We start from the raw sequence: 26,281 nt of genomic DNA on the forward strand, positions 1-26,281 counted from the left end.
GGTACAGGCGGGCGGCGACGAGAAGTGGGGGAGCAGGCCTGCGATAGCCGGCAGCGATCGCACCTCCGTGGTGTTATCGCTGCCGGAGATAAAAGGTGGTGCTATTGGGTGCAAAATTGGAAGCAAAAAGGCTCCTTACCTTTTCGCTGTCCGCGCTGTCTTCGTGGCGTTTGCCCCGGTGCCGCCCCGACTCCTCCCCTTCTGGTGGTTACTCCTCCCTGATCTAGCTAGCGCACGCGAAAAGTCCCTTTTGCATGTGCTAGCTTTAGAAAATAACCCCCCTCTGTTACTTTAAATATGGCCACTCTTGCAGATCTCAGGCATGGTTTTTACTGTTTGTAGTCACACTCCTCCCTCCTGCATTATGGAATTTAAATTATCATTTGCTAAAATGGAGGTGGGTTATTGAGATGTTGCAGGGCTGAAACTGAAAAAGCCACATGTGAACAGAAAATACATAAAATAAAAAATATATATTGAGGCAAGAAATACAGAACACTTCGTTTAGGTGTACGTGAGTGGTAGACATTGTCACACCCTTCTGTGATGTGTGCTTGCGCTACTGCTACTTGGTTGTCTTGTGGGCTCCACTGTTGACCTCTGATCTGTTTTTTTGCGGGCTTGTCTTGAAGGCAAGACAACAACGTAATCTCGATCTTCAATCTCTGTAGAGAGAGAGAGAGACAGAAAAAATATCCTGTTAATTGTAATGCCCTGAAGGCTGAAAAACTTTGTAATCGTCATAGAAGATCAGATCTAACATGGACCGAATGGATCGGTGGATTGACCTGGAAAGATGTTCATGTTAGCTTTGTGCAAATCTAACTCAAATTGTTCATTCTACTGAAGTTATTGTGGTCTAACAGCGATGTGAAATGAGTCAACGGAGAAACATTTGTGTCAATAAAGCCAGCAACCCATTTAAGAACATAAGACCTTCATTGGTTACCGATCCACTTCAGAATTATGTACAAAACCATCATGATTATCTACAAGAACATCCATCAACACACTCAACTTGACTTACAAATCCCTTTTAAAAAATACACATCCGCCAGACCCATCAGGGAACATTACAAAGAATCACTTCAGGTACCTCATGCCAAAACTTACCAACATAAATCCTACAGTTCAAGAGCTCTTTCATCAGCAGGTCCAATCCTTTGGAACTCCATCCCACCGGACTTAAGACAAGAACCATGCGCCCCAACTTTTAGGAAGAGACTAAAAACGTGGCTTTTTAAAAAAGCGTTCCCAGAACTGGATTAAATTCCCCACCCATCAGCACAAACACAAAGTTAGTGAACTGTAATAAACCCACTAACTTCATACGCAGTCACAGCATCTTATTATTATACTTCACAACAGCATCATATTTGATCATTTTTGCTACTCATCTATATTTTTATAATACTATACATATTTATTAATTGATACAGTTGGCTAAAATGTTAATATTCTTCCTTCAATTTCCTCCCCCTTTCAGATCCTAGTTATTTTTCCTTGTTTTTTGTAACTTTCTCACATCCTAAATATTGTTATTATATCTGTTAAGTTTCATTCTATATGTGACGTTGAATTGGGAAATGTTTTACTATGTTACTCTCTGCCTTTACTCACATTGTTAATTGTAAACCGGGTTGATGTGATTCCTATCATGAAACTCGGTATAATAAAAATAATAAATAAATAAATAAATAAGATGTGCCATGCTGCTCCTACAGTGGCCAATTGATTTTTATTTATATACTACTAATATCCTAGCCCTAGGTGGTTAACAATATAACATACAGAGATAATGTCATATAACATTTAAAACAATAAAATAAAAAAAGAATAAACAAAACCATCTTTAGCCAATCCGGATCATTAGGAAGTACCTGGCAGATTTGACTCTAGTTGGCACTGTGGCCGGCATTTTTAATAGCAAGAAGAAAGATTGAGTGGGCAATGAAACAGCTTGATCTGGCTCCTATCCTGAACACTGCTGCTTCCTGAATTGTGGACACAGTTCTTGCTAAGGGTTCAATTTTAGTGTGAGCTCCTGTGTTGTAACACGCCTTGAGCCCCTTTGTATAGGAAAGCGAGAAATAAATGCATGCCTGATGATGACCTGCAGTCAAAGCCCTGAACTACTTGTCCGGGTTGGGGTTAGATTAGTGTGATTTTTTTTTTTTTTTTACAGTTCCAACTCACAAGCAGACGTCTCCCACAAGAGACTCACTGCACATCCGATTCAGCTTAGAGCGTGATGAAGGGCTGCAACCAATCCACACTCACTCTTCAGGGACAATAACCCCCAAAGTGATCCCAGGTAAATAGTCACTGACTTTATTATGAGCTCGCTTACGGCAAATAATAGAAGTAATAAAGCAATAGGTAATGATTACAATAAGGCATGCACTAAGACAGAGAAAAGACTTAACGTTCCTTATTAATGACGTGAAAGGCCCAAGGAATCAGTATAGTCTCTGTCCATTCTGGAGGTCTGCGTCATAAATCTTCTAACAAGTGACAGTGTTGGCCCCATTTATACCTCCTGTGATACAGCCGAAGCTATCAGCAACTGGTCTTATGGGGGCGGGGAGGGGGGGGCGCTTTCCTTGATGGAAACCCAGCTCAGAGAAGCAGCTAGCTGCCTCATTCGGGGGGGGGGGGGGGGGGGAGGGGGGGAACGGGACTAACTTCTTTGGGTCTGTTGTTACGTCCCTATTCCTTGGCCTATTTGTTGTCTCTTTAGACTTTCAGCAAGCAAAGGCAGTTAATCTCATCATTTTGGGGTTGGGGTCTGGTCCTTCTGAGGCCTGCAGGCTTCACTGACTATTATTCAGGTCAATCCCGTAACAGGACGGAATTTGAAGGACTGCAAATAAATAAATAAATAAAGCAAGCAAGCTTTAGTGCAAAACTTTAAGGGGAACTGGATGAGCAACCAGTGCAGTGCGTTTTGTACTTGTAGAAATATTTAAAATATTAATTTTAGATAAGCAGTGCCTACCCGCATACTCCTCCTGCATCTTGGATCTCCTAATTCTCTCTTTCAATACTGGAAAGCGCAGCTGACTTCTGATGCCTTGGTTTGGCCTTTCGTAGTTGGCTATTAAATCTTTCATGGTTTTAAAGACTTGTTCTTTTACACCATAAGCTGTCTGGAAAGAAATGAAACATCAGTACCTTTATCTGTCCCTCAGATTCTTTGTTAGGGTAGCAGTTTGATCTTCTATCAATGACCATTGTATTCTAATCGCAGACACTGCTGGCAGGACCTGGGGTCTGAATGAAAATGTACAGTGTGCCATTAAAGTTGGGCTAATTTAAAGGGACAGTAGCTTGTCTGCATGTTTCCCCACCACTCATATACCTCGTTGGTGCCTTTTTGTTAACAAGTTTTCCTAAGCTTCTTTGACCTAGATCACAATGAGGGCAATTTTCAAAGGGATCTGCGCAAGTGAAAAAAAGCATTTTACCTGTGTAAACATCGGCGATCTGAAAGTGGCCCGCCCTCAGTGTGGCTAAAAGCATTCACGGTGTCCCATGATGTGCACACTTTTAGTCACGTAGAGAGAAAGCCTTCCTGGTGGCATGCTCGGGGAGGAAAAGCACACGTGCAAGTTGGCATTTTCAAATCTTCGCACACACTTTTCAAGCAAAATTCCACTCGTGCAAAAAAAAAGCAGGCACGAGTGACTGCATGCACTTTGTGCCTTGCAACAAGTTGTAAAGTGGAAACACGTGTGTGCAAAGACCAGGGGTAAAAATAAACATAAATAAATACATAAAACAGTGCCAACTTCACACCAACATGGACAGTCTGAAAATCCCCCCCTACCCCCATATGTACAGTAGCAATAGACAAATGGACAGTCAGCAGCACACAGTGATCTGCCGCAAATACCGTTAACACTGTTCTGTCATTGCTTTGGAGCACCGCTTTGCATTTCATCCGAATTGATATGCAAGGGGCAGAGCAATAATGGGGACTATAAAACAGGCTGAGGCATTTGATTTTGGTTTTTGCAATGCTGCCTTCAAAGCAGCCTCTTCTGAAACTGAAGCCTCCAGAGGGCAAAGCAGGATGATTTTCTCTGGAATCCTTTAGGGCAATAATAAAACCTTGGACCTTTCCCTAGGCGATCGCAGCAGAAATGACAAAGGAAAAGGCAAAAGATAGCAGTCACTCGGATTATTTTACAAGCTATTTTTGTTTTTAAATTTGGATCTGCTTTCTTACCTCAATCTTAAAATATCCCTCTCTGTTTTGGAATATTCGGTAAGTGTAGATTATCCTTTGAAAACTGTGGAAAAGGAACCTTTGCATTAGTTTTACTTTTCATTGGGGCCAAATCCAATATACACAAAGAAGGCATAGTGTTTTAATACATAGTTGCTAAATATATATATCTGCTTTGATCCCTGACCTGCTTGCCACATCAAAGGCCCACTTGTGGATCCTTGAAGACTTTCAGATGGATCCTGATATGAAGCACCACAGGAGGTAAGCAACCAGGAAATTCAAGCCTAAAAAGGCAGAACAGTGAGGTGTTGGCATGTAAAGTGATTTTGACCCTATAGCAATACGCCTGTGAAGGACATGACATTTCGATTCAGACTGAAGTGACTTTGAGCTGTGGTTTTGTTATAGTTGAATGAAAAAGTTTGGAAACTTTTGAATCATCTTCAATGGACTCATGAAGTACGCAGCTTGACTACATGCAGACATTTTGAAAAATTAAATGCACAGACATAGTTTTCACCTCTTACCAAGCTACAGAGCCAGGAAACAGCTGGTTTTTACTTCATCTAAAAATGCCATGTATTGTGAAAATCCACATCTACATTTAGCCAGATGAAAATCCACTTAGGAAGATTCAACCATTCTACCCTCATAACCTTTAATGTTACCTGTATAGTGCCTAAGGCTTTGGAAATTTACCCTATTATGCATATAAGAGGGTGCTATGTCTTCTCCTCCACCTGCAGTATTTTAATTTTTTGCCTTTCTGAACTGGAAGGTTTCCTAGTCACCAAATAAATGACAGCAGAAAATGACCAAATTGGCCCATTTGATTGGCTCACTGAGATTCTTCCACTTTGGTTAGATAAACATACATTGTCCATACACAACCCAGCACCAGTTCCCCATCCCTTCCCCCGCCAGGCTTTTTTTTTTTCCTTTTACCTGATCCTTTTCCTGTCACTATTTTTTAGTCCCATGCATGCCCAGAATCTGTTAATGTAACTGCCTCCACCACCTCCACTGATAAGCCATTTTGCGACTCATTTTCCTCTTTGATTCTTACAAGTTACCCAGTGCCTCCTTAGAAGCCCGGAGCAGTCACACCACTGCTATTAGGGTCATAACTGTTGCTCTGTGTAGGTTACCCCTATCCGCTTCCCTCATGACCTGCCTGGTGTCGCTGTTTCCCGGCTCTGTAGCTTGGTAGGAGGTGGAAACTATGTCTGTGCATTTAATTTTTCAAAATGTCTGTATATAGTCAAGCTGCATACTTTATGTGTCCATTGGAGATGATTCAAAAGTTTCCAGACTTTTTCATTCAACTATAACAAAACCACAGCTCAAAGTCACTTCAATCTGAATCGAAATGTCATGTCCTTCACAGGCGTATTGCTATAGGGTCAAAATCACTTTTACATAAAATGGCCTGCAAGATGCCTCACAGTAAACGGAAGGCAAAACTGAAAGAAAATATATGTGTAATGGAGTCTACACGGATGAGTCAATGGAAGATAGACAGTTTTTATGTCTCCACACCAATAATGCCGGAAGCGAGGGCCCCTATGAGGGAGGATCGGGAGCATGGATCCTACTGACTGGCCGAGGAGATTTCGCTTAGCCCAGGAGCACCGGAGATGCCCCCCGCCCTTGAGGTTTGGAGGCGGCAGGTGTTGCAGAACCATTGAATACCTTGGAGGAGTTCAGAGACAGTCCTAAACCATCGGGTTCAGAGAGGGAAGAGCTAGTTTCTCTGCACGCAGGAGCAGAGAGGGGGAGAGAGACCGCTGTGGAACAAGCAGCAGTGGCCTTGAGGCCTAATGGAACATCGAAGTCGGCGCTCCCCAAGCCGTTTGAACTGGTGGGCGATAACAACGCTGCTTTGAACCTAGGAGATGCCATCTTGTTAATACCAGCAACTGTTTTCTCTTTGAAGAAGCCCGCTCTTGTGACTTTAGATATTGTGTGGAATGCTTTGGTTTCTACAGAATCGGCGATAACTTCTTGAACTCAAGTTTTTTTGGATTCTAACAAATGGGGAATAGATATAGAGAAAAGGGTGAATTTACAACAAGAAAGATTGGATGCATTGGACAAAAAAATTGCTACCATTGAAAAGATTCAAACGAATTCAATTCAATTTGAAGATACATCAATAAAGAAATTTGAGAATATCGAGAATTCTTTAAGATATTTGAATCTTAGGATGCTAAATTTTCCTATTGTTCCAAAAGCTTCAGTGATGGATTTCTTTAAGTTCTATTTAACAGAAAGTCTTAAAATTCCAAGATAAATTATGCCTGTGATAACTAAGGCTTATTAATTACCTAGGCTGTGTGGTCTCTTTCTGCCCTCACGTCTCTTCACTAATGACAGCAAATCTGGGGCCCCACTTGTACAGCTAGGAAGCCTTGCTTAACTCTTTCAGATACACTCACAGTGTCCACTACCTCCCTCTCACTCACACCTCACTCACCCCTCAGACTACACACATCATCCAGACCTATCAGAGAAACCTACAAAGGATCACTGACTGTTCCCCCAATTAAATCTACTCACCATATTACACTCAGAGACCGGGCCTTCTCTACAGCGGGACCCGCTCTTTGGAATACCTTACCACCTGATCTCAGACTTGAACCTTGCCTACTAACATTCAGAAAAAGGCTTAAGACTTGGCTATTTAAACAAGCCTTTCCCGAAACTAATATCCAAGGAGAGATCCTACAGCAATCAAGCACTCCAGAGTCTATTATCCATTGAGAGACCTTACTGCCAATGTAAATAAATTCCATAAAGAGACATTACTGCACAATGTAAATAATCTACCTCTGTAAAGATTTATATTTATTCTTATCTATTCCTGTCTTCTTCCTCCCCCAGTTTCAACAACCTTGTTATATTGTAACTTTTTACTTCCTCTGCACTGGTTAAAAATAACAAAGTTATTGCACCCCCCTGTTATTTGTAAACCGGCATGATATGATTGTGTCATGAATGCCGGTATAGAAAAGCTTTAAATAAATAAATAAAATAAAAATCTGTTGGTCCTTCTGGCATCATTTGCACAGAAACTTCCAACAGGGAACAAATCGCTGACAGATGATTCGACCCTGATAATGGCTCGACCATCAATTCCTCTGGGACCCCTCCTTCCTTCATCTTTGGTAGAAAACTAAATCCAACATATGTCCAGCCTTATGGTAGGGCCTTGAATAAAAAGATACCAATTCAGGTCTTCCATCATAATTAAAAAAAACATCTTTTCCACCCCACCTTCTGGTTTCTCAGTGCATATATTTAATTCACCCATTGTTTGACAAACAGGCTCTCCCATTAACAATTCCACAACCAACTCGCAGAGTCCTCCATACAATGAAGCAGCTGCTAGAAGAGGATGCTACACCAATAGTAACTTTCCTTCTTATTCCCAAGAAATTTCACAGTTAAATGATCTGTAAACCTCAACTGTTTCATCTTTTATTGCTGAGGCTCAAAAGAATTATGGTAAACATCCTCGTCTCAAAGACCTTAGTTTTAGAGAAAGAAATACCTGGTGGGCATAATTGTGCCTAAGCTCAGCCCATTTCCCTCTCCAAACCATTTCAGTAACATAAAGAATTTTCAAATCATACTGTACGATAAGTTACTACATGTCCAGGATAATTTATTTGGAAACCAGTCTAAGCGCAGTACCTCCTTTCCTACTCCTAAAGGTGGTTCCATTTTTATTACGCAGTGTATGTGCACCAGCTGTCAGTCTCTCCTCTTTTCCTTTCCCATAGCACCTCAGTAGGACAACTCTGGCCTAAATATTGCATCTCTCCCTCTGACAGAAAATCTACATCCAAAACCAAACAAAATAGAAGGCAAAATATTCCTGCTAACCCTAACTTATTAGAAAGGGCAACTCTAAGTATCTGAAACTTTCAGTGGGCCACAATACGCTGAACACTCAACAATTCCCAACATATTGTAAAACCAAGCAACTAAACACATTTGCATGGGCGCTTGAGATCTTAGCAGACCATACGTGCTTTAGATAGCAGTTTGGTTTTTGTGTGGTTAATCTTAAATGTCTGCAGGCTGGATTTTTTAAACTCTTTTGATATGTTTTTCCACTTATGGCAAACATCCTTGTCTCAAAGACCTTAGTTTTAGAGAAAGAAATACCTGGTGGGCATAATTGTGCTAAGCTCACTCTTAAAGGAAATAGAACTGAACTTTATCTATTATTTTTAGTCAGTTCGTGTCTGTTCAGCTTCCTCATTAGGACCTTTCTTAACAGGTTTGCTAGTGCACAGAATGAATGGAATACAAAGCCTCATGCTGTATGTGTAGTTCCTGAGGACATTAACCCTTTCTGGGATTACATTTGCAATTTCAAGAGCAGGGCTATCGGCAAGCTGCTTCTGTGATTGACTAAAAGAGTAGCTCATGCTCACAGAAGCAGTTTGCCGGTAGCCATGCTCCTGAAATTGCGCTGATATTCACTCTGGAGCCTATTGGATACATACGAACTATTTCAGATGTGGACAAACTGGAAATAATATCTTGTATCCGCTCATCACGTTTAATCCCTAATTTCATAGAACAACATGATTTACAAAATCCAGGGATAATGATCATCAGGAGTAATGTTGTTGGTCTTTTCAAAATTTGGCACTGAGTGAGAATATCACTGTGACAATTATGGATTTTTAATAGCCTACACAACAAGAGAACATTGGTGACCACTATCATTTGGTCATGTTAAGCAATGTTTTAATATATTTTGTATTTACTTACTATTTTTACTGTTTATGTTGTTGGTTTACTGTGTTATTATTTTTTTGACTTATATTTATGTAAGAAAATAAGTTTATTGTTCCTTTTTATTATTTATTTCTATAAATTAACTCTAACACAAGCAACACAGCTGAAACATGACTATGTTACATTTTTATTTTTGGTTGAGTTTACTGAAGAGTTTAAAAAATGATTAATTGCATTGTTTATTTAAAACAAAAAAACTTTACTCATATGATTAAACTTTGTAAATTGGATTGGTTTTTATAATTTTATTTCTGTGATGTTTATTGTGTTATTATTTTTTTTTTTACTTATATTTATGTAAGAAAATAAGTTTATTGTTCCTTTTTATTATTTATTTCTATAAATTATATATAAGCAACACTGCTGTAACATGACTAAGTTACATTTTTATTTTGATTGAGTTTACTGAAGAGTTTTAAAAATGATTAATTGCATTGTATATTTAAAACAAAAAAAGACTTTACTCATATGATTAAACTTTGTAAATTGGATTGTTTTTATAATTTTATTTCTGTGATTTTTATGTTAGATTGAAACAACATATTATGTATTCTGCATGTTCTTTCCGCTACTTTTTTGCCTCATTTTTGTGTGGCGGGTCAAACTCTCTCGTGTCTTTGTCTTTGAAAGCTTACAAAGGTTCCAGTTTTCAACAGGACTGATATGCAGCTCTTAGAACTCTGAACTAATTAGAGAAATGTGAATCTCTGCATGCATGGTCCAAGCAAAGGAGCCAACTTTTCAGAATGATTGGGGGGTGCTAAAGTCAACACAAACAATCCTTCCCAGGACACAGTGAAGGAGTTTGTTCAATATTGGGGGTGCTCAAACAGCACTCACATAGCTGGTTTTTATGGGTCAAGGAGGAAACTGAAATGTCCACATGATACTGCATGGAAAGGTGCTAGGCTTACGGCAGCATTGCACATTTGGTTTCTGTACCTAAAAAAATAATAAAACTTACAGAAGGTCATTTCACTTCTGATTTGTAGCTTTGAGGGTTGCACCCTTTCTGGCAGCTCCCCAGACCTCAGCAGTCTGGTTTCCCAGTTGGTGATTTAGGGAATTAATTCTGCAGTCTCCAGGACTCTACCAGTGAGCTGAAGGAGCAGCTCTTTGAGCTGACTTTTAGTGGTATAATGCCCTGTCACGGTGAGCTTGTCTAGAATATACCATCACTGCAAAGTTTATTAAAAACCAAAACTGAACAAAACATGACGGGGTTCTATTTCTATGCAGCGTTTACCCCTTTCTGTCTGAGGGTAGTTAACCCGAAATAAGCGATTCCCACAGCAGGAGCAGAACCCAGGCCACCAAAACTTGTTCTCCCTCCCCTACCCAAGCGCACAAAACCTGTGACCTTTCCTTTTTTTTTTTTTTAATATTACTAAAGATCTGCTGTTAAGATTATTGAAATAAAATCTCTCTTTCTTAGCTTGCGTGCACAATGCCTCAAGGGATTCGTCTCACTTCTTTAGTACAATGTGAAAATCTCAAATTCAAAAACAAAGCATGGGGGGATACTCACAGGACACAGAGGCAGAGGACTCCTGGCACAGATTCACTGTCTCTTAATAAAAAGCTGCCATTCCTCCTTTTCTGGATTAATAAGTCTTCACAAGCTTTCTTGCTCAAACTTTCATGATAAAATGGCAGATCCATGAAGGATGTGGGAATAATCCAAGTCTGGGCGACCGGCTTGAAACAGACTCCTTAATAGCCAAAAGGTTTGATTAATTTCACGAGCAACAGTGACCATCCATTTAAGGTTTATTCCACCCATATGGGTGGGAAGTTTTAACTTTACAGTGAGCGAGGCAGCCCGGTTGTGTATGGAGGGGTTTGGAAACCACAGCACAGGAAATACGAAATGACCACTTTACTAACTGCCAGTGTGACAACAGAAGAACTGAGGGGCTCCTACAAACTTCAATTAATAATGGTGCTTTCAAAATAACGCTACCGGTGTGCCGGAGCCATCTCAATACTAATAATTTGTTGGGCCGGAAGAGGAGCTACAGTCCCTCCTTATCTTACAGCCACCACCTCAACTGAATCCAGATACACGTGCAGACACCAACTGCACGTTAATGCCACCGTCGTCACAAAACTAACTGCTTCTCTGGAAGCGTGCTTAAGTTTTTGCATTAAACAGCAACATGTTAGTGCAGTGCTTTAATGCACTATTCCAGAGGAAAGCAACTCCGGTCCTTGAGTGCTGCAAGCCAGTCTGATTTTTCAGATATCCACGATGAATATGCTTAAGATGTATTTGCATACAATGGAGGTGATGCATGCAAATACATCTCATGAATATTCAGTGCGGACATCTTGAAAATCCAATCAGCTTGTGGCATTCGAGGACCAGAGTAGCCTACTCCTACAGTATTCAATAAAGCGCACAGGGGCTTTAGTTAATAGCATGTTAAACACTTGGGCAAAAAAAAATAAATGAATATTAGGGATTATTTAGAGACGAATGGAGAATAAAACAGAGGATATCAGAATGCCTCTGTATTGATCCATAGTGAAACCAAACTTTGAGTGCTGTGTGCAGTTCCAGTCATCCCCATCTCAAAAAAAGACACAGCAGAACTAGAAAAAGTGCAGAGAAGGGTAACAAAAATGATAAAGGGGGTGGAAGGCTCCCCTGCGAAGAAAGGTTGAACAGCTTTGAGAAGAGGAGATACGATAGAAGTTTATAAAATCACCAGGTGGACTATTAATTACCCTTTCAAATAAAACTAGAACAAGTGGACACTCCATGAATCTAAAACCCCAGCGGATTTAAAGCTTTATTCTAGGAAGTATTTTTTTTTAAGTCAGCGCACACTCGAGCTATGAATGATGTGTCGGCCGTTAAAAAAGTCTTTGAAGAATTTCCTTTTAGAAAGACTTTGACTTAATGGGCTCCCTCTAATAAGGAGCCTGTATCTCTTTGCTGGGGATTGTTGGATGGACTTTCAGTTACTGTAGTTTTAGTTTTGTTTATTATCCATCTTTTAATTGTAACCCACCCTGAACTTTGGAGGGTGCGGTATATACATTTATTAAACATTTAACTATGTAATTTGTTGCCAGAAGACATGGCCAAGGAGATTACTACAGCGGGGTTTAGGAGAGATTTGGACAAGTTCTTGGAAGAAAGTTCCACAAACAATTATTAGCCAGGTAGACTAGGGAAAGCCATCACTATCCCTGGGAGCGAGCAACAAAAACGGATCTAATTTTGGGGATCTATCAGGTGCTTGCGATCCGAACTAGCCACGATTGGAGTCAGGATGCTGGCCTACATGGACCTTGCTCTGACCCAGCATATCTTGTGTTCTTAATAACACACATTATTTTTGGCCTCTGAATTTGAAATTCAAAGCCGTTTTGGATTACTCTACTTTTGGTGAGGCAACAAAAATATTCAGATTGAAGCCACAGGATTACCTGATCTCGTTGAGCTTCGGCTGGGGTTTTCTCCTGCCTCTTTCTCCCCATCTCTGGATGGTGAGGGTTGGGCCATTGCAGCCCCAGTGTAGTGCCTATGGCCTTTCCTTGGCAGAGTACTGCAGAGGCTTGCAGCTGCTTTGTGTGGTCCACGGTCCCTGGTCTCCCTAGAGATACCCCCACCCCCACCCCGCCACACAGGTATGACCTTCACAAACAATCCTCTCTTGAGGTAGCCATTTTGGAATACGTCAGAGAGTGTATTGTTTGTGAAGATCGAGTGTTACAAAACTGAGCCCTGATGCAGCCACAGTGAGAAAGGTTGGCGTTTCTTTGATTTCTCGATACTTTTAGAAACAGAGGCAAGATACAACTAAAAGAACTGATTGCAACATACAGATAAGTGTATTTCTTAGACACTTTTTCAATCACTTGATTATATTAGAATTATTGGACATACTTCTGCTTTTTTATATAAAAAAAGAAAAAGAAAAAAGTTTGATTAATGGTATAAAACAAAAAAAAAGAGAGATGTTTCTCAGCCTCGTGACTTAACTGGATTTGGACTCAGTCTTTGACGTCTCCTGCCAGTACTGAGGTCTTTTCCTCGCCATATAAAAATTATTATATACAAGTAAATGATAAAAAAAATAGTGAATTAAAAAAAAATTGAATGAGAAGAATTTAAATAAAACAACATTGTTTATTTTGTTAACTTGATGCATTATATACTACTGTTTCCCTGAGTGGTGTTCACTGATGAAGCAGAAGTAATCCTGCTGAGCTCTAACAAGTTCAGGCCTCTTCAGGCCAGCGTTATTGGTGCCGAGCTCTGCTAACACTAATACTTTAAACAGAATATACTCCTTCCTTCATAAGTACATCAATGGGAAAACAGTAAAAAAAAAAAAAACCAAACCCATCCCACAAAAGATAACTAAAATAAAAATAATCTTTACAATTTTCTCTTTCCCTTTACACCAATCCAGAAAACATTCCTTTCATTTTTGATTGGTGTAATGGTTCAATGGATAGATATCGGAATGGATCACATGCATTTATAGTGGATTTCATGAGAAGAGCTAAATAAAAATATAATGGTACAAATAGGCATATGTCAATTCCTTGACCATGAGATGCTGAGGATGCGGCAGGACCATCTTAAATGATGTAGAGATGATGCTAGGAAGAGAAGTGAGTTCTACCCTGAGAGTTTACAGCATCTCTTACTGAAGGTAAGTCACTGCTCCTGGTTCAGGTGTAGAGTTTGAAGTGTGACCAATGAGTGCAAAACTTAATGAATATACACAGAGCTCCCCAGATAGAGAGGAGACTGTGATAAACGGGATCCACAGGCCCATTTGAAGTATTATTAAACAATACATCAGCTTTATGGCAAGAGCACTGATGTTTTTATGGCCACGCCATTCCAGGTAATGTGTCACTTTATTCACAGCAGCATTTCAATTTGGATAGAGGACATTTTAGACCGCTAAAGTGATTTATAAAAGCTACTTCATGAACCGAGCAAAAGTTGCGGTGTTTTAAAATGAGACTTCTTTTCTGGAGAGGAATAGTGCTGAATGAACAAGATCAATATTCTCTTTTACAGAATGATTTAACTTACAGAGTCCAAGAAATATAATTAGGCTTAATGTTGACTTACAAAGTCATTCATTTGAAACAGACAGCTAACACACAAACAATATCCTGTAATGCACTAACACACAGGGCTTGATTAATTTACAATCTACAAAAAGTTCTCTGATGCACAAATAATGGATGGAACAACATATAAATGGTAATATTTTTCATTGGTTGAGATTGTTTAGTGTCTTAGTTGCAGACATACACCCTGACTCCTCTCGAGAATGGCAGAGATGACATGTACACAAACACGTTGACAGGTGGAAGCATTTAAAAAGAGAGCCACCAAAATGGTGCATGGCCTGCACTGCAAGACAGACATGGAAAGACTTAAGGAGCCAAAGAAGTACCCTCTAGACCAGTGGTTCTCAACCTTTTGTCTGTCGGGACACACCTAATAGATGGTTCTCACATGCGTGACACACTGAACACACGACAGTCACAAGACTAAATGTTAATGTACACTTTGCATCCTCAGGAACCCCACTGCAGAATGAGAACATTCCCTGCACAACTCATCATAGAAAAAAAAAAGATACTATGGTGTTATCTCAATAACAGCAACACAAACTTCCTCTACTACCAGGCACAATAGCCCTACTTATAAATAGACAGCAGTTCACCACAATGCATGTCCTATTGAGGAAACACAACAAATAAGGTGAGGTGTTTTACTAGCCATGCTAGTTAAATACCTCACCTCGTTCTCAAACATACACACAGAACTGACTTTCACCAAGTACAAATAGAGACAGAAACTAGAATGGAAACCCAAAAAAAAGCCACTCTGCATGTAGTGCAAACCTGGAGAAATGGAATCTGAACTATAGCCCCTAACATACTCCCAGAATCTGCAATAGTGCACACAAACTATTGCACAAAACGTTTCACCTGCATTATGGCCTGCACTCAAATAGAACAACCCCACCTATAAAAAGGCAACACTACAAATATTAGACCAGGCCTTAAACAGCAATGCACCTCCAGTTAGGAAAACAGAACAAGCCAAGCTGCTATAGATCCCCACACAGAAATAATTGTAAAACTGTACTAATAAATGTTTCAAAACAGCATCCAACAATTAAAAACTCATAAAAATTATTAAAAATTGTCCAAATATCAATAAAATATTTCAAAATAGCAGACGCATCACATAATACCCAATAATTAAAATGACAGTCAAGCAAGAAAAATGAACTTAAAAAGCTGCCTTTACTTACCCTTTCCAGCAACTCTCCTACTCCTTTCCCTTGCAGGTCAAAAGCACACACCAGAAGCAGCAGTGGCTGCTGAGGCTTTCAGGACCAGTTTCTGTATCTCACAGACCAGTCATCTTCCCTACCAGGCTCTCTCACACACACACACATACATACATGTCACCTTCCTCACCTGTCTCTCAAACACACACATGCTCACTCTCTGACTTATACACTGGCTGGTTGATTGTCTCACTCCCTCTCCCTCAGAGCATAAATGGTAGCTGCTGCAGCCGCCTCCTCCAATCCGCTTGGCCCATTGACCGTGGGGGCTAACGCTGCTGTTTCCCTTGCTGATCGCCGGCTGCTTCTGATTTTGCTCCAGGCCTGCGCTGCTGCTTGAGGCCGATACTGCCACTGCTGTTCAACGCAGCATGGCAGTTTCATCCCACGTGACCCGCTTACATGCTCTCGCACACACACACACACGCACGCACACACACACACGCACACACACACACACACACAGACTCACACACACACAGACTCACACACACACGCACGCACACACACACACGCACATGCACTTCCTCGTGCCTCTCTCCGCCACCAGCAGCTCTACCAGGGCCTCTCTCTCGCCTTTATTTCTTTAGCTGCTGGCCTTCTCTCTCTTTCCTTCCTTTCTTTCTTCGGCTGCAATGGCCCCCTCTGGGTCTCACCCTTTCTACCACTGCTGCCTCCACCCTCCAGGTGTGAGACCCCCATCCCTTCCCTTCCCTTTCATTCTCCCTTTTCCCCTTCTTTCTCTCCCCACTCTGCACCATTCTCTTTGCTCCATCCATCCCTTTCCCTCTCCCTCTCACGTTGCCTTTCATTCACTCCTTTCTCCTTTCTTTCTCGACTCTCTCATCCCAATCTCTCCCCTCCCTTCCCTTCCTCACCTGCTTGGTCCAGCCAGCTCTTCTTTGGTGTGACCTTGCCTCCCAGTCAGTGGCTGTGCTCCTGCAGTGCCCCGTTGTTCTTTTTCTATGGGTGAGGCTTGGCTTAACACCCACTAGTGGTTCGCCTGGTTGCCACTTTCCCTTCTTTCCCTCATCAACCTACAGCTTCTTACCCTTCCCACTTACATCCTTTTCCCTTTTCCTTCCATCCCCTCACCTTCCCTTTCCTTCCCCTATCACCATTATTCTTTTTGCTGGAAGGGTCTGGTACGTCATCAAATCGCGCTACCGCACCCGCACCCGCACGGAACTCTCTGCCTGCCGGGCAGTCAAAAAATTGCGCCGTCCTTGTCCTGCCAGTGGGGGTGGAAACTTCACCGGCACATCTCTAAACCGCGCCGTTCTCGTCCTGCCGGTGGGGGTGGGAACCTCATCCGCACATCACTAAACAGTGCCGTCTTCATACTGCTGGTGGGGGTTGGAACCTCACTGACACATAGCTAAACCGTGCCACTCGCTTTCACAGGCACTGCTGTCATGCCCCTCCGGGCTTGAATGTGCTGATAGTGGCAGGAACGGCAGCAGTTCTCGTCAAAGAAACGGGAGCTTCTCGCTGGGGTGATGGAGAGGGAGGGAAGAGCAGCAGGAGGCCAGGAAGTGCGCGACGCACCTGCCGGTGCTTGGCAACACATTGGTGTGACGCCACACACCGGTGGAGAAGCGCTGCTCTAGAAGAAAGGAGAATAAAGGGGGATATGACAGCAACATCAAAATATCTAGCAAACTTCAATAAGGTGGCTTGGGCAGTGAAGCGGTTGTGCTCTGAAGTACCAAGGGCCATGAGTTTGAATTCCTCTTAGGGAAATAGGGAGGGAGTTGGAAAGTGGGTACTAGACAAGCTTTAATGTCATAATCCCTCCATATTGCTCCATGGTAAGACAGCATTTTGAGTTCTGTGTATAATGCTGGTCACCACATCTCAAAAAAGATATAGTTGTGATGGAGAAGGTACAGAGAAGGGTGACCAAAATGACAAGGGGAATGGAACAGCTCCCCTATGAGGAAAGACTAAAGAGGTTAGGACTTTTCAGCTTGGAGAAGAGACGGCTGAGGGGGATATGATAGAGATGTTTAAAAACATGAGATGTCTGGAATGGGTAAATGTGAATTGGTTATTTACTCTTTCAGATAATAGAAGGATTAGTGGGCACTTCATGAAGTTAGCAAGTAGCACATTTAAAACTAATCAGAGAAAATTATTTTTCACTCAATCCACAATTAAGCTTTGGAATTTCTTGGAAGAGAAGCCTATTAACTGCTATTAAGTTGACTTAAGAATAGCCACTGCTATTACTGGCATTAGTGGCTTGGGATCTTGGAACTTGCCAGGTACTTGTATCCTGGATTGGCCACTGTTGGAGACAGGATGCTGGGCTTGATGGACCCTTGATCTGACCCAGCATGGCAATTTCTTATGTTCTAATGTTCTTAACATTTTCCACTGAATGAAAAGCTCCACAACTAGGGGGTCATCATATGAAACTGAAGGAAGAGAAGCTTACAAGAAATGTGGGGAAAATACTTTTTCACTGAGAAGCTGGTGGGCACCTGGAACAGATTTCCAAAAAGGAGTAGAATTCAAACTTGCATGGGATGGAGGGAGAGAGAGAGAGGGAGAAGACACCGGAGTAAGATCCATGAGAGCAGATACATAAGGACAGACTGAATGGACCCAGTGGTCTTTATCTCCCAACATCTTCTAAGTCTCTATGATGCCTAAAATTATACCGAACCAACTTTTAAATAAGTAAAGTGGCAGTCAAACAAAATTATTGCTTTCCACCATTTCCCAAGGAAAACCTGTTCCTGCTTAGCCCCTGCTACCACTCCAGACTTAAGCGAGTAAGGGTACTGCTGCGCTAATCATCATCAGATGCTCCAGGAAACATCCTCCTGGCCTCTCTGAGGTTTCTCATTCTTGCAGGCTTAGAGAAAATTCTAATCCTGCAAGAATGAGATTGTTGTAAGAACAGAATAAGAGAGTTGCCCATCTATTACATTTCACAAATATGAGGCATGATGTAGATTTGGGGGGAGGGGGGAGACAAAGAGTAGGAATAAGATCAAGAGATGAACATAACCCCTCCCCTTTAGGAATCACATGCAAAGTATAGGCCCAGCAGGAAGAGAAACTCGGGGAAAAAATATTTTTTTCAAGAGCAGGATGTGTGGCCACAAAAAGAAGATGCACAGCTCCGTATACCTAAAGCCATGTGAAAAATATACTGTATCGGTGCAATAACAAGAGAAAACAACCTAGATCACCAAATGATGCAATTGAATTAAGAAAGAGGCAATGGTAATATTTTAAGCTGATTTATAATCGCACCACTAGAGGGTGCAGCTGCCCACAATATAAGTCAACAGAGACAACCCAGCTGGTTTCGAAGTACGACAACAGAAATAAAGGTTAACACGCACACAGTCAAGGAGGGACCTTTATTTGGCTAACTTACTACATTCTCATAGTCGTTTTACGATAACCCAAATTCTGAAAGCAGACTTACGTGCACAAGCCTGCTTCGAATACGCGCAGGCTGTCCCGATCCACCTATGGACCTGCTCCCAAACAGGCAGAACGCTCTACGTGCGTCTCTTTGCGCTCGCGCTTTTGAAACGGGAACGTACGTGCACGCGTGCTTTCCTGCCCTCCTTGCTAATGCAGGTAACAGCACCCATGAAACGGGGTTTCATGTGGAGGAGGTTTATGCCCACGCCCCCCCTCCCCCGATTGACTTTCGAAGTGGCAACTTGCATGCGTAAAACAGGATTTGATGCACACAAAGCTGACTAGCTTTCAGGAGCTGATGCCCCTTTCCTCAAGGATGGCAGGCTCCCAGATAACGTGAAACGTATAAATAACCCTGCGTTTGAAAGCAAACTAATCTGCTAAAATGCAGCAAAGGAAAGTTGGAAGCCAAAGAGCACTTTTAATGACTTTTTGTACCTCAGATCTAGCATCTGAAACCAATTCACTTCTAAGGAAAGTAATGTGGGGCGAGGGGGATATATAGTTTTATGTCTGATATCAAGGCATGGTTTGGCCTGTGGAACACTGAGTGTTATTCAATAAGAAAGGATCACCTTTTTTTATTTTTTGTTAATCTTTATTTTATTGCTTTCAAGAGAACTGACACGGCAAACAGACTACTGTATTCTCATGGTGGCTGGGAAACAACGTCCTTGCCTAGATCTCATGGCGACGTTGAAAGAGGCTGCAACAGTGCTCAAGCATCGTGATCCCGGCTGAAAAGGCTGCATCCCTCAAGGTACTAAGTGGGTGGGAGAGGTAGACGGGGGGAGGGGGGGGGGAGAGAGAGAGGAAGGGAGAAGAGGGGCACTCAGGACCATTTTCAGTGAAACCGGGCAGTGGAGGCGAGGGGAGGAAAGGGGATGCTTGGTCCAGCAGGGCCATTTGTTAAATGTAAGCCCCAAGTTATCTGATCACACCAGGCCGGATAACTTTAAACCTGCTCCGAGGCTGCTTTTCGCATGCTAAAATGGCCCAATGCGGGGATAACGTGCAATATTTCAAATATCTCATGCTATCTAAGCCCCAGTACAGTGTCAAACATCTCAGGCTATCTAAGCCCCAGTACAGTGTCAAACATCTCAGGCTATCTAAGCCCCAGTCCAGTGTCAAATATCTCAGGCTATCTAAGCCCCAGTCCAGTGTCAAATATCTCAGGCTATCTAAGCCCCAGTACAGTGTCAAATATCTCATGCTATCTAAGCCCCAGTTCAGTGTCAAACATCTCAGGCTATCTAAGCCCCAGTACAGTGTCAAACATCTCAGGCTATCTAAGCCCCAGTACAGTGTCAAACATCTCAGGCTATCTAAGCCCAGTTCAGTGTCAAACATCTCATGCTATCTAAGCCCCAGTTCAGTGTCAAACATCTCAGGCTATCTAAGCCCCAGTACAGTGTCAAACATCTCAGGCTATCTAAGCCCAGTTCAGTGTCAAACATCTCAGGCTATCTAAGCCCCAGTACAGTGTCAAACATCTCAGGCTATCTAAGCCCAGTTCAGTGTCAAACATCTCAGGCTATCTAAGCCCAGTTCAGTGTCAAACATCTCAGGCTATCTAAGCCCCAGTACAGTGTCAAACATCTCATGCTATCTAAGCCCCAGTACAGTGTCAAATATCTCATGCTATCTAAGCCCCAGTACAGTGTCAAATATCTCCTGCTATCTAAGCCCCAGTATACCGAGGTGATGTGCATTACGTGCCGCGGTATATAAAAACTTCAAATAAATAAATAAATAAAATAAATACAGTGTCAAATATCTCATGCTATCTAAGCCCCAGTTTCAGCGGCTTGCTGAAAAGTTCGCAAGCTGCATTATTCAAATTGAAATTAGCTACAACTCAGGATGCTCCCTGTTCCAATACATCCATGGCTTAGCCTTAAAGGTCTGTAAAAACCCATGGTGGTCTGTATAGACCCCCATCCCACTCCTTCTGCTGCCCTTGCAGGTGGTCTGTTGTATTAAAAAAAAACAAACCCACCTTGCATGACTACGGCAAGTTCTGACCCTCCCTCCTTGACTCAAATAATCTAGCCCCGGGACATTGGCAGGCCAGGGATGGGGGTCAGGGGTCCACTAGACCATCAGGAAACTTTATTTATGTAAGAGGGAGTTCTTGGGGGTGAGGGGTTGGTTGGTCCATTAGACCACCAGGGCCATATTTTTTTAAAGAAGGGGAGGTCTGGGGGAGTGATCCTGGACTCCTGGGGTCAAATTTGAGTCTGGGGTGGGATTGGGTGGTGGGGGCGGGACTTGCTGCAGTCATTCAAAAAGTTGGGTTTTTTTTTACCAGGCTACCTGCAAGGGTGGCAGGGGCTTTCTGCAGACCCCCAGGGGTTCCCCTAGTTTCAGGGTGTGGGGGACCTTCTCGGGGACGAGTGGCCCCTTTAAGCAATGGCAGTCCCAATGCTTTTGCTACCGTGATATTTTTCCCATGGCGGAAAACACCACTGGATTTACCAAGCAGCAGGGTCATTTCCCGTAGCTTGGTGGATGAGGCCCTTAGCCAGATACAGCAGAAAATCAGCTTAAGTTAGACAGATAACTTAAACCCACCCAGGAATGCCTTTTATTTATTCAGCTAGATTTTAACCGGACAATGACCTCCCTGGCTGCATAAGTGTCCCTGCATAAAGTTGGCATTTAGCCAGATAACTTGCAAGTTATCCAACATATTTTTTTCAGCACAGGATTTTAAATCTGAAAAACTCAAAGCATAGGGGCCTTAGCTTCATGCACTTAGAATTTTAAATTATATACAGTGGCTTGCAAAAGTATTCAGCCCCCTAAAAAGTTACCAGATTTGTGTGGATTGCAAATGACACTTATACAGATTGATGTTCCAGGTAGTGTGTTTACTGCAAATCGGTAAGGGGCGGATTTTCAGAGCCCTGCTCGCGTAAATCCGCCCAAAACCGGGCGGATTTACGCGAGCAGGGCCCTGCGCGCCGGTGAGCCTATTTTACATAGGCTCACCGGCGCGCGCAGAACCCCGGGACTCGCGTAAGTCCCGGGGTTTTCGGAGTGGGCGTGTCCGGAGGCGTGTCGGGGGCGGGGCCGGAGCGCGCGGCGTTGCGGGGGCGTGTCGGCAGCGTTTTGGGGGCGGGTACGGGGGGCGTGACTACGGCCCGGGGGCGTGGCCGCGCCCTCCGTACCCGCCCCCAGGTCGCGGCCCGGCGCGCAGGAGGCCCGCTGGCGCGCGGGGATTTACGCCTCCCGGAGGGAGGCGTAAATCCCCCGACAAAGGTAGGATGGGGGTTTAGACAGGGCCGGGCGGGTGGGTTAGGTAGGGGAAGGGAGGGGAAGGTGAGGGGAGGGCAAAGGAAAGTTCCCTTCTAGGCCGCTCCGATTTCGGAGCGGCCTAGGAGGGAACGGGGGTAGGCTGCGCGGCTCGGCGCGCGCAGGCTATACGAAATCGATAGCCTTGCGCGCGCCGATCCAGGATTTTAGCCGATACGCGCGACTACGCGCGTATCTACTAAAATCCAGCGTACTTTTGTTTGCGCCTGGAGCGCAAACAAAAGTAGGCTGTTCGCGCTCGTCTGAAAATCTACCCCTAAGCTCTCAAAGTACATTTTCAGAATCACAATTCATTCTCTGCATTTTTTGTAAAAATAAAATAAAAAAACTGAAAAATGCTGCTTGCATAAGTATTCAACCCCTGTGCTGTGGAGGTTCCAAGTTTACACAGATGAAAGATATTGCCCTAACAATTGGCCTCTACCTGTGGCTCATTCAAAAAGGTCAGCTTTTCTGGATGAAAGACCCCTAATTCCAGTACCATTGCTCAGACTGTGAATTTGAAGGAAGGCTGTGAAAATAAAAACCTAAAAGCATTCCAAGGAAATTAAAGGTAAAGTTATAGACATGCATGCACAAGATAGGAAAAGGCTACAAAATAATATCCAAGTGCTTGGATATCCCAGTGAGCACTGCTGGATCAGTTGTGAGGAAATGGAAGTTGCATTATACCACCCAGACACTGCCTAGACAAGGCCGTCCCTCAAAACTCAAAAGCGTCAGAGCAAAAAGGAGACATGTGAGGGCAACCACAGAGAGGCCAACAATCACTTTGAAGGAGCTACAGAGATCAGGGGCTGAGACTGGAGTGGAGGTGCATCAGTCAATCATATCAAGAGCTCTTCTCACAACTGGCCTGCCTGGGAGGGTGGCTAGAAAGAAGCCATTTCTGAAGAAAAGCCACATCAAAGCATGACTGGAGTTTGACAAAGCATCTCAGTGACCCAGCTAAAATTTGAGATAAGGTTTTGTGGTCAGATGAGACAAAAATGGAGCTTTTTGGCCAAAATTCAAAATGCTACGTGTGGCACAAACGTAACACCTCCCCATTCCTTAGCACTCACCATTTTGAAGTATGGGGTTGGCAGCATCATGCTGTGGGAATGCTTTTCCTCAGCGGGGACTGGACATCTTGTTAGAAGTGAAAGGTGGATGGACGGTGCAACATACAAGTAGATACTGCAAGACAACCTGCTTCAGTCTGCTAAAAAACTAAAACTTGGGAGAAAGTTCACCTTTCAGCAGGACAACGATCCCAAGCACGAAGGCCAAAGCAACACGAGATTAGCTGAACAACAAAAAAGTGAATGTTCTACAATGGCCAAGTCAAAGTCCAGATCTCAATCCAATTGAGAATCTGTAGCACTATTTGAAAATTGCAGTCCATAAGCATCATCCAACCAACCTGAACAACCTGGAGCAAATCTATCTGGGAAAATAGACAAAAATCACTCCCAAACAGTGTGCAAAGTTGGAAGAAACTTACCCCGACAGACTTAAGGGCTAATTTTAAAAGCCCTGCATGCAGTGATTCCAGGAGATATGTGTGTGGCTGGGCCATGCGCGCGCTGCACGGATTTTAAAAGACCCGCAGCCACGCGCTTATCTCCCGGTCCACGCACTAGAACGGTATTAGCCAAAGGGGGTTGGCCGGGGCGGGGTCTGAGTGGATGTGGGCAGACGAAACGTGTGCCGGGATCCTATCCCTAACAAACAACAAACCAAAAGGATTTGATCATAATGAATCATATTTACTGGTTCTACTAGACTTTAAAAGCAGCATTTTACACTGTGGACCATCATCTACTCTGCCAACAACTAAAAGAATTGGAATTGATGGAAAAGTTCACAAATGGGTCTCCTCCTTCCTTAAGAATAGAGCATTTTCAAGTAAAATTAAACAGCCAATTATATCAGACACATTCACAACAGACACAGGAGTTCCACAAGGCCCAGCACTCTCGGCATTTTCCTCCTTCCAATATGAACTCTCTTACAAAATCTGAACATTATGCTTTTCATATACGCCAATGATATTCAACCTTACATTCCATTCGATAAAACCTTTGAAAGAACTACAGCAACCTTAACAACATACACGAGATCAATCCAACAAGAACTTTCTCTTCTAAAACTTACACTTAACACAAATACAACTGAAATAATATGGCTAAGAAGAGATAACAAAAATCTCAAACAACCCGCTCTCAACCTTGGAATAGCGAACATTGCACCCGTAGATGAAGTCTGTGACCTTGGAATACAGACAGATGAAAATTTTAACATGAAAAAACATATAAATAAAATAAAATCTGGGTATTCTAAACTCAGAATCTTACACCATCTAAAACTATTACTTACCTTCCAAGATTTCCGCACAGTCCTACAAACATTAATATTTTCGAACCTGGACTATTGCAACTCGCTTCTGTTGGGCCTTCCCGCAAGCACAATAAGACCACTACAACTTGGGTACTTGCCAGGTTCTTATGGCCTGGATTGGCCACTGTTGGAAACAGGATGCTGGGCTTGATGGACCCTTGGTCTGACCCAGTATGGCATGTTCTTATGTTCTTCTGTAACTTCTCCAAAATGCTTCAGCAAGTCTCCTCACAGGAACTAGAAAATTTGATCATATTATCTCTTCTCTAATGAATCTTCACTGGCTTCCAATAAAGTTCAGAATCCGTTACAAAGTATTATCCCTCATCTTTAATATTATAAACAACTATGATCCACCTCCTCCAGGATTAATAATAAAAAGAGACAACCCACAAAGAGATCTCAGATCTCAAAACAAAAATCTTCTTACAGTTCCTTCAAATCTGAACACTCATCTAACCCAAATAAGAGAACGAATGTTCACAATAGCAGGACCCAAACTATGGAACGATCTACCCTGATCAATAAGACTGTTAACGGAAAAAAAGAAATTCAAACGAGAACTTAAAACCTGGCTCTTCAGGAAAGCCTATGAACTTATGTAAAGAAACATCAAACAAGCCACTTAATGAACATTATTATTCCAGAAATTTAACTTATTTTCAGCACAGCAAATAATAATTGACTAAAATCTATTCAAAACTGAAAAAGTAAATATCAGTATTAGATTGTTAACTTTGAATGTTTTTTTTATTTATTTATTTATTTATTTATTTATTTATTTATTTAAGACTTTTTCTATACCGGAGTTCATGTACTAGTTTTGATTATTCAATAGTATTAAAATAGATACAATTGCTTTAAATAAGAACCTGGTATTACAATATTATACAATGTAATTGAATGCAATTTATGTGAACCGGTGTGAACTTCTTGTTGGAACGACGGAATATAAAAAGCATAAATAAATAAATAAATAAATAAAATAGTAATGTGGATTCCTAGACAAGAGCCTTGAAAAGCTCAACAGGCCTAGCTTCTGAGCGGTCTTCCTGCAAGGATCTCCTCTGGCTTTTCAACAGAGCCAGGGGCTAGAGGGCTGACATCAGTGTGACACAGCCAGGAAATGTTCATCAGATGGAAAAAAAACAGAGCTTGCCGTCACTTATTTTGTCTTCTGAGGGTTTTTTTTGGTTTGTTTTTTTTTTCTTGCCGTTGCAAAAACTGCTATTTAAAAACCCTTGAGATGAAAGTGATTAGAATTCCGGATGCACCTCAACCTGTCCTGTGCACTGCTGAGGTTTCTGTAACCTGCAGAACTAGCAGCGTGTTATCCTTCCACATCTCATGTTCAACTGTAGCAAAGGTTAGTATGCCGGCGATTGTTGGGTCTTCAGGTCTCTCTGACCAGTTGACTGTGAAATGCCTCGTGTAGGTGACAGATCTGGGCACTTCCTGTTATGCCATTTTTAGCTCAGGTTAGTTACAGGAAAACCTGCCTTTGTGAAAAGACCTTCATTCAGTTTCAGACCAAACAAAATATATACAATAAATTGTCTACATCTCATTCGTCTTTTCTCTTTCCTAATCTTGCATCTTCTGCCCATGCTTTGAAACTAAATGTACATGTAAACTACCTGTTTCAGCCATGTTCTAGAGGCATACTCTCCTTTTCACAGATGTGCTTTTATCACATACTATGCAAGGTAGAGTTACAGGACAGCCATCTATCGTCTTG

The 26,281-nt window shown here is 42.3% G+C and overlaps 1 protein-coding gene across 1 annotated transcript; it reads right to left on the reverse strand.

Moving 5' to 3' along the window:
- Positions 1–531: 531 nt before the first annotated feature.
- On the reverse strand, positions 532–10,808 carry SH2D1B (SH2 domain containing 1B). The gene is made up of 4 exons (XM_029578040.1): positions 10,578–10,808; positions 4,232–4,295; positions 2,999–3,149; positions 532–665 (listed from the first exon to the last, which is right to left on the reverse strand). Exons 1-4 carry the CDS (start codon positions 10,709–10,711, stop codon positions 532–534), a joined length of 483 nt encoding a protein of 160 aa, XP_029433900.1. The 5' UTR covers positions 10,712–10,808.
- Positions 10,809–26,281: the final 15,473 nt, after the last annotated feature.

The sequence above is a fragment of the Rhinatrema bivittatum genome, chromosome 15 (assembly GCF_901001135.1).
Source record: "Rhinatrema bivittatum chromosome 15, aRhiBiv1.1, whole genome shotgun sequence".
NCBI lineage: Eukaryota > Metazoa > Chordata > Amphibia > Gymnophiona > Rhinatrematidae > Rhinatrema > Rhinatrema bivittatum.

Bases quoted from the DNA above. Each gene is read 5' to 3' on its own strand.
- SH2D1B (XM_029578040.1), bottom strand. From the start codon at position 10,711: ATGGATCTGCCATTTTATCATGAAAGTTTGAGCAAGAAAGCTTGTGAA. The intron at 4,296-10,577 runs GTGAGTATCCCC...CCTTTTCCACAG, and splicing joins GTCCTCTGCCTCTGTGTCCT to TTTTCAAAGGATAATCTACA. The intron at 666-2,998 runs GTAGGCACTGCT...CTCTCTCTACAG, and splicing joins GATGCAGGAGGAGTATGCGG to AGATTGAAGATCGAGATTAC.